This window comes from Labrus bergylta, chromosome 14 (genome assembly GCF_963930695.1).
Source record: "Labrus bergylta chromosome 14, fLabBer1.1, whole genome shotgun sequence".
NCBI classification, from domain to species: domain Eukaryota; kingdom Metazoa; phylum Chordata; class Actinopteri; order Labriformes; family Labridae; genus Labrus; species Labrus bergylta.
The window spans coordinates 27,658,747-27,667,913 of record NC_089208.1 but is presented as its reverse complement, the minus strand read 5'-3'; the positions used below and the strand labels follow the sequence as shown (position 1 = coordinate 27,667,913).

The window sequence follows — 9,167 nt, the reverse complement described above, 5'->3', positions numbered from 1 at the left end:
AGCTTTATGACTTTATAACAGCTGTGACTTATTAAACTTCTGGCCACACAAAATGAGGGAGAAACAGGTCTACACTCCAAGGTTTATGTGGAATATCACTGTACAGATGAATGCTTGATGCTAGCTATCCTGTTCACTCCACCGGAGTCGCACACCGTGCGGTTAATTTGCGAGATACTGTATCTTTTTCAGAGCTGTTGTTTTTGTCTCATGTATTGTCACGAACATAGCGCGAATATAACACGGTGCTATACCAAAGTTTTTCGGTTTTTTAGTTGTTTTCTCTGAGCTTTCACCTCGAAACATCATCTCTCAACTGTTAACATGGCGGTGCAGGTATCTTTGAAGCTGCGTGCCACAGTCAAGAGACAAACACAGCAGTGGAAAATGGCTGTAAGTTAATCTATAAATTGTTAGTTACTCTTATAAAATTGTGTTCATTAACAGGAGGCAGAACAGTTTTTGTATTTAGCCGGCCGGGACAAGAGGTGACCAGAGGGAGTCAGGAGAGCTGGGCTGTTTAGTGACTGATCAAACATTGCACAGTCCTAGTCAGGCAAGTAGAAATACACTGCATGTATGCATGACATAATATTTATCTTAAACACCATATCTGCTTATCAAACTAGGTAAAGTATCCCTTCAAACCAGTTTGTGCCTTATTGTTATGTACCATCTCCACTTGACTTATTTTTTTAATTATTCCACATTTGAACTGTTTTTTAAAATGCTTGCTATAAAATTTCACAGTCTCTTGTGGGAAAGTGTTATTCCCTGTTGTCTCATTTAATTGTGTCCTTGTTCTTTATTTGTTTTTTTCAGTTCTGCTGGACCAAGGCTATAAGGATGTCAGCCCCTGCCCAGCTACGAGTTATAATCGAAGAGACTAAAATTCATAAGTTACCCCTACCAGGTGGGATTCCTTGTACAGTAGAAGAACTTTTGGCCGCTGCACAGGATCATTTTAATCTACAAGGGAGTTTTACTGTTATGTACATGGACAAAGACTTTGATAACCAATTCTTCACTCTAACATCAACTGATACTTTTCAGGACAAAGACACAATCAAACTGGTTCAAAGTGAACCTTCTGTTCTTCTCACATCGACCCCCATCAATGAACCTGCTGTATCCTCCACTCCAGAGTCCATGACTCTGTCTTTCCTGGATGACAATTCCTCGGTTAGCTCATCTGACACCATCATTCTACCACAGCCAACAGAGCATCGATCTGAACCTTGGCCAACTAATTTTGTGATACCCACCTTTTCATTTAATGTTGAAATCCTCCTTCAAGCAGGAAATGTGGCTTATGAAAATGATGGCTCCCTCCTTCAGAATCCAAGCATGAACTCTGACATACTTGAGAAACTTGCTGACGAAATATTCCAGTTCACTGCCTATCCTACTGGTCCTCAAATATTGGCAGTTGTAGAAGCTCTGTTAAAAAAGTTAAGAAAAATCCTGCAAAAAATTGCAAGAGACCAAAGAGGGCCGAGGTCAACTACCTTCCTCCACACCCAAGTGGAGAAAGTACGGACAGTCTTGAGATGGAGAGACAGCAGCTTCTTAAGGAAGTAAAGATCAGGAACAACGCTAAGGTGATTCAAGAGAAAATGGCCAAAACGTTTTCCTGTCGAAGGCATGAGGTTGTGGGTGGAAGTCCAGCAGCGGATGACTTCAAAGAGAGATGGCCTGCTCTGTTTTGCGAATCTGAGGTAGATGGATTTTTATACCCTTTGTAATGTTACCTGTTCCTTTAAGGCTGTAACAATAATGTATTTATGGAAATATATTGTGTAGTATTCCTGTATCAGTGCATGAACCTTTAAACAGACTTCTCTCTCAAAGTTAAAACCATAGGCCAAATGTTTGCGTTTCTCCAAGTTGATCATTTTAAGAAGTGGCTGCTTGGTGCTTTTCACCTTTACCTGCATTCAAAACGCCTGTAGAATTCATTTTTCACTGTTTTGCCATTAACTAATGTCATACTTCTGAATCCTTGTCATTTCAGATCAAGGAGGAGTTTCGGAGAATAACTACAATTTCTCTAGAGCAAAGCTTCATGTACAAACTTGACCACTATACACCAAGGCTTACTGCCCTGATGAAAGCCAAGGGAGGTGTTGTGGGGACCAGGCTGAGGCCCCGTCTGGATAAACTGAGTCAGGTATGTTTGATTTAAAGGGTTCCTGTTCACATCTTTCGCTGGAAGACAGATCTACTGTGTGTCACAGTTTCACACACATTCTGCCCCTGTCCTAGACAACACAAATTCTCACTCTCTGTAACATACTTCTCCTTTCCACACATGGCTCTTGCTCTTTGAAAACAAACCACTGCTCCTTGCAAAAGTATTCGTATCTTCTGACATGATAGTTTATTGTGTACAAATTATTGTTTGGAACTGACACTATTACTCTTTTCACAGAACCCAAGCACTGACATGAGACGTGACGCAGTTATCCGTGGCCTCATACTATACCTTGGTGAGAAAGAAGAGGAACTTTTCGAAGATTGCCTGGTAAACCATGTTTTTTTTTCTAAATACATTTTTAGTGACATATACCTGGGTTTTGAAGTCACAGTTCAGTATGTTTTTGGTAAAACAAGAAAAAAAGAAACAAAGACAGGTTTCATTTTTTTATGAAATAACGGTTGAGTGAATAAACTATGACTTTAACCAGAAAGGAAAAAAAACTCAGTATTGCTGCAACCCATTTTAGCTTGTCCTCAGTGGAGTGTAACTAAGCAAATACATACACATAAATAAATGTATACTTCAAATGTCTGTGTACTTGTTTTGCATATCAATCTGATATCAAATTGTACTTAGCACAGTATAATATCAAATACCTGAAGACCTTTACTTGATTTTAATAAAAAAAAATTCTGCACCAAAGTAGTATTTTACCACCAAATTTAAATACTTTTACTCAGGCATAATTTTTAAATACATTTTACAACACTTCATGTAATAGTCTATAGAAGGCTGGTATTCCTACTCTTGAATTGTTGTCAACTGAATAGTTTTCTTTTTTCTTGTGAATTTTATGCAGGAGGACAATCGCAGTGATGCCACTCACCACATAGTCAAGATCCTGGTCGTCCATGGTACTGATGGAGAAGAACCAGTAGATGTTTCCATCCTCCTCGAAGGGAAGGAGGTATTGACAGGATGCAGCAGCACAGCCAAAGCTTGCACGTTGCTTATGGGACTGATTTATGCCCTCAACCTTGCATACTCCTCTGCGGAAAAGCCGTATGCCAGTTTCAGACCCCGTTTTGTGCGTACGCAACAGTTATAAATGAGACCCCTGGGCATTTAAAATGTTTTTTTTTTTTTCAGTTTATGTTTTTCAAAACAGATTTAATGGTTACAAAGTACTTTAAGAAATATGCAGATCTGAGATCAGTGTTTTTGAATTTGTAATTCTATGAATGATTATCAAACATTGACTGTGAATAAGAACTGGACGTAGCCTCTTCTTTCAAAATGTGAAGCCGATTGGGAAGTGACTAAAATCTCCATCATAAGTAACAGCCAGAAGGGGGCGACTCACTTGTGTTCAAGTGTCTCTGATTAAAACAGGATAGGGTTTTAAACGTTATACTTAAGTAGCTAGTCCACAAACCTATTGATGATATCACAGTGGCTGTCCACTTTTTAAACACAATCTAAACATTCAACATTTGAACTTTCAGACTGTCACATGCAAACGTTACCTAGCAACAATAGTGATCAGCCCCATCAGTGAGATATTTAGGGATATTGTTTTAGTTATTTTTTATTTGTTCTGGTGAGTATTTTAGAGTATTTTATTAGAGTTACCTTAAAGTGTTTTATGACATTGTTGACTGGGTAAGGAAATATTATTTTTTGCTCTAAATCTCAGAAAAAGTGCTGAGTGTTATGTTAGTGTGATTAAGATGCAGGTTTCTATTGTAATTTAAAGTTTGAGATTGTATTTTATCACTTATAATGTTTTATGTAGTTGGTCTGAGGAAGCATCAACAGAGCTCATCTTCACCATGATATGTGTTCACCTGAAAAACATGAACAGCCAGCATGAGAGAAAACCTCCTCTGTTCATTTACACTTTAATGTTTTGTATTAATGTTTGAGTTAATATGTTTACTGAATATAAACCTGTGATCATGTTGGGGCGTACATGATATCATTTATTTTTGTTTCCTCTGATAGTTTTCACAGAGTAAATAGTATCTACATATATGCTCCCATTATTATCAGTAAATGTATTACAGTAGAATATATTCAGCTGCCATGCAGCAGTACAGTGTGCACAGCAGACAGCTGTAAAAACAGAGTCGTTATTTCTTTAGAACCTGATGGAAATTCATGAGGAAGAGGAAACTGTCACTCTTTCATCACTTTGAAAGTTTGATGATTGAAATATGAAATCAAATCAAAAAGTCAATTTGAGAATGTGTCCCTGTTTCCTCCCCCTGCTCACACTGCACCTGTGTAACCTGAGGGAGGTCGTTAAAGCTCTGCTCATGACAGCTTGTGGAGAAAGTGTCTCTGTGGGACATTTATTGCTGTGCACCCTGTTAGTGTGTTATTTAGCAGACGCTGGTCGCTCAGTCCTCTACAAAATGTCTCCTTCATGGATTGAGTTCAACAGTCATCAGCAGCTCTGTGCTTCTAGAGTTCACTTATCAAAGTGAGAGAGACCTCAGACACTCAGACACTCACCATGTCATTAGTCTGAATATCACACACACTATTATAAAGAGCAGACAAAACATCACGCCTTCAAACACTAGAATGTAGGTAATGGAGGAGATCAATGAACCTGTGTTGACATTTTCTCAGACTAAGTTCCAACCCGACAATTTGTCTTTACACAAAACATGAAATTGTACCAAAAATCAATACAAAATCAAAGTTCAAACCTTGTAATGTATTTCTGTAATTCATGGAGTTCAGTGAAGCTAAACAGCTCAGGTGTCTGGATGTTGAACATTTGAGTCAGGGAGCAGTCTTTGTCCTCTTCTTGTGTCTGCATGGATCTCTGCAGCTAGCTGATGTCTGCATGTAGAACAAACTCACTCAGAACTCAGATAAACTGCTGTAGATACACCAAGTCATGTTCTTACTTCTGGACTTCATCAATAAATCAATACAAGTATGTCTTTTTATAAAACATCTTTAAACCAGAATGTCTCCTGGCATGTCTAAGTCTCCCTCCTATAACTCATTACATCCTGGTACCTAACTTTGTGTTGCAGCAGTAATAAATGTGTCCCACAGCGTTTGTCAGCATGTCTTTGGAAACGTATTTCTTTAGATGTTAGAGATAACTGAGAGGAGACTTTAATGTGATTTTCTTCCTGAGGTCTTGAATCTCTGAACACTAAAAACCTCACTGTCTGATGGTGGAGTGTTCTTTAATAATCAGTTCATTTAACTTCTCTGTTCTACTGAGAAAGCATTTCTAGGTTCCCTGTTCTTAAAGACTTCCTCAGATATTAAAAATTAAACATAGCCCTGAAATGATCGCTGACTAGCTTCCCATCTGCAGACTTTCAGGATGGAAAAGAGTAAAAGAGGACAATCTTAAATAAATTTATGTTGAACCCACCTGGTGGATGGATGTGATATTGAACATAGTGGTATCACAGTGGATATCCTGCTCGCTGCAGACAGATGTGACCACATCAGCAGCTCTGTTGGAGGCGACTGTCCATCAAAGAGGAGCAACGCAAAGAAATAGATTTCTCTCTCTCTCAGGGCTCGCTCGTCCGAGAGCCGAGGTGTTCCCTGTCATGAAACATTTCACAGCTGACATCAACAATCTGTTTTCACTTTGATTGCGATGGATGGAGATCCCTCTCTGTTTCCATCAGGAGGATGCTGCAGCTCTCACTTCTATCATTTGCAGTGCATTGAGTGGGTGTGATGTAACTCATATAACAGGACAAGAGGCATATTATGATACTGACAGCTCCTAGAAGGATTGATGAAGAGGTGTTTATCTCTCTGCTATTTCAAGCACTGTTACGGGGCTTCACAACCCCACAGCTAAATGCTGTCCTTGCGCCTAACGCTAAGGCCAGTGAGCCCGTAACTTAATGCCTCTCCTTACGTGTTGCATAAACGTGAGTGTGTATCCTGCCTTACCTGAATGTGTGTGTCCTGTCTGTTTGAGGGGTGCGTGTAGGTGACTCACCCCAAAGATCCTTGTACGTGCCGCGACCAGCTCACTCGGACATCCCGGTCCACGGAGTCACTTGGGTACGATCTCCTCCGCCAGCCCTCTCTTTCATATCAGATTAGTTCATGTGTAAAAAGAACCTGTGAAGTGTTGAAACAAAAACAAACGTTACTTCAGATTCAGTCTCTCAGGTGTCTGCGTCCTCGCGTCTCCCTCGTGGCGTCTCTTCGACTCTTCGTGCTGCTAATGAAGATTACAGAGACAGAGCCACCACACCCCCCTCAGGTGTGACATCGGTACTGACCCTACTTCTCCTCCTACCAACCACACCTACTGCTAAAGACCCTGAAGTGAATCTTCATAACGCATTATCATAACAAGCACCAACAACACTTTTTATTTATTCTTACATGTACAAGTTTAGCTTTAAAATTAGAGATGGTTGTGATGGACCTCAGGTCAGCAGGTAGTTTGTTCCAGAGATAAGGACCACAGTAACTAAAGACCCCCTCTCTGGACTTTGATCTCATTCTAAGTACGGCTACAATTCTACAATTCTACAATTCACTTAGCAGACGCTTTTATCCAAAGCGACGTACATCAGAGAGTAAGTACATCACAAGCAAGGATCTAGAAAAAGGAAACAATGTCAGTAAGAGCAAACGATCAGCTTTGAGTCTGACTGGACACACAGGTGCTGACAGGAAGTGACCAAAGACAAAGCACAGTTCTTGAGAGCTCTAATCAGTATAGAAACCATCTTATAAGTCGTCGTTATCAAACAAAAACCATCGTCATTACCATCATCATCATCAATAATATGGAGACCATCATCATCATTAAGTTAGTAGGTACACTGTAAGACTGTTGCTGTGATAATCACACTATTATACTGGCAGCTGGTTGCCAGTGACTTAATTACAGTATAATTTTGATTACTGTCAAGCCTAACCCTAACCCTAACCCTACAATACAGTACTGTACTTGTTAACATTACTTTGAAATTGAATACAGTTCAGTACTGTATTTGTGATTGTTACTGTGAAATTAAAAACAATACAGTACTGTACTTTTTAATGCTGCTGTGAAATTGAATACAGTACAGTGTTGTATATTTTAATGTTACTGTATTAATTATAACAGTGCTGTAGAACCTACCTCTACTGAATATCATATCTGTTGCCAGTGTATTACTGTACTTAAAATATTGTTTATTTAGCTAAATGAGGATAAATAAGAATGATATTTGAAAGTTGAATGCATTTCATTTTATTTCTCAACCTCAGTTCGGTGTTACAAAAATATTACATAAAAAACAAAACCTGAACATACATAACAGCAGGCCTGACCAAAAGAAATGAACAGACCAAGGTCAGTGTGTTGTTGATCCTCTACAAGTCACCACGTTTGATAGGCGAAACAGCTACAAACCTGAATGTTGCCACCACTTTATCTAGAATTGGCAAAAAGATACAGAAATTTCCCTGCTGATGACTCAAAGAAAGTCATGAGCAGTTAAACTACCATGACGGCAGTAACATTCGGGTTTGGGGTTGCTTGTTTTTTCTGGTGACATTGGCTTGCACAGGATCAGCTACACACTAACCAAAGAGAAGTCTTACTCTATTCCATAGAGTCATAGCAACCCCAACCACAGGCTGTAAATAAGGAAAAAGTGGATATATTAAAACAAATTCATGAAAAATATAATCTAGCTTCAAATACACTGTATGAACAAGTATTTTGTTCGTTTTATTGAATGAAGAAAAAAAGACAGATTTTTTTGTCAAATGTAACTGTAAAATGCAGACAATCCCCCATCCTATGCTAGAACAAGTACAGCTGACAGGTCAAGCGTTCCATGTTTTAAGTAGAAACACAACAGGAACATTTTTAAACATGAAAGATGCAACGTTTGAAATTTTGAACATTATTACAGCATCAAACAACTATTTGCTACATAGATATAGAGACGTTATTTTGTCCTGAACAGAGAATGATGTAAAGCTATCTTTCTGTGTGTTGAGTTTCCAGTTTGTTGTGGTCGGCCTCAGCGCGCCAGGTAAAAAGTCCACTGAAATTTGATTCGGACCATAATTCACCAAATAATGTACTCCTCACAGTTATATCGCCTATATCTGGCGATATAACTGATGATATTTGGGAAAGTAGCTGTCAGGTATACACGTTAGCTTCGCCTGACCTCTCTCAGTTTAATATGTTAGGCTAAACCATCTAACATTAAAAACAACAGATAAATTGCGATCAAGGCCAGATAACGTCAACGTTTAGTCATAATCTGTCTGCTGTAAAACTTTAACAGAACTTACCGAACTCCTGTGTGTGCAGGCTGAATACGGGTCCGGGACCTTGTCAGTCTCTTCACCGGAGTTCGGTGTCTCTTCCCCGCGGCTCGGTGTCTCTTCCCCGGAGCTCGGTGTCTCTTCCCCGCGGCTCGGTGTCTCTTCCCCGGAGCTCGGTGTCTCTTCCCCGCGGCTCGGTGTCTCTTCCCCGCGGCTCGGTGTCTCTTCACCGGAGCTCGGTGTCTCTTCCCCGCGGCTTGGTTTCTCTTCCCCGTGGCTCGGTGTCTCTTCCCCGCGACTCGGTGTCTCTTCACCGCCGGCTCAGTGTCTCTTCCCGCCAGCTCGGTTTCGCTTCACCGCAGCTCTGTGTCCGAACAGGAAAAAGACGATTTAAACATTGACCCACAACAAACAATACATATATAACGTCATCCAACTCTTCTTGTTCCACACTCGGTTTCACACTCGGTTCCACTGTCAAAAAGCCGTACTAGCTGTGTAATGTAACTAGCTAATGTTAGTAAATGAGACCAACACACCGTAGAATAACATTAAAGAAGAACACATAACGTCACCAACTGATTCAAACAGCTAACAAGCTAGCTAGTAGTCTACTCTTGTAAAGAAGATGATTGTCAGCTGCCCTAATGTTAGTTATGTTTTTAACAAAATAATCACTACACAC

At 39.9% G+C, this 9,167-nt stretch overlaps 1 protein-coding gene across 1 annotated transcript; it reads left to right on the top strand.

Moving 5' to 3' along the window:
- Positions 1 to 1,157: 1,157 nt before the first annotated feature.
- Positions 1,158 to 4,357, top strand: LOC136182439 (uncharacterized). Its single transcript, XM_065963215.1, has 4 exons — positions 1,158 to 1,718; positions 2,015 to 2,170; positions 2,432 to 2,524; positions 3,060 to 4,357. Exons 1-4 carry the CDS (start codon positions 1,551 to 1,553, stop codon positions 3,306 to 3,308), a joined length of 666 nt encoding a protein of 221 aa, XP_065819287.1. The 5' UTR covers positions 1,158 to 1,550; the 3' UTR covers positions 3,309 to 4,357.
- The last annotated feature ends 4,810 nt before the right edge of the window (positions 4,358 to 9,167 follow it).

Coding starts and splice junctions, on each gene's coding strand:
- LOC136182439 (XM_065963215.1), top strand. CDS start 1,551: ATGGAGAGACAGCAGCTTCTTAAGGAAGTAAAGATCAGGAACAACGCT. Junction 2,171..2,431: donor GTCTGGATAAACTGAGTCAG/GTATGTTTGATT, acceptor CTCTTTTCACAG/AACCCAAGCACTGACATGAG. Junction 2,525..3,059: donor AACTTTTCGAAGATTGCCTG/GTAAACCATGTT, acceptor AATTTTATGCAG/GAGGACAATCGCAGTGATGC.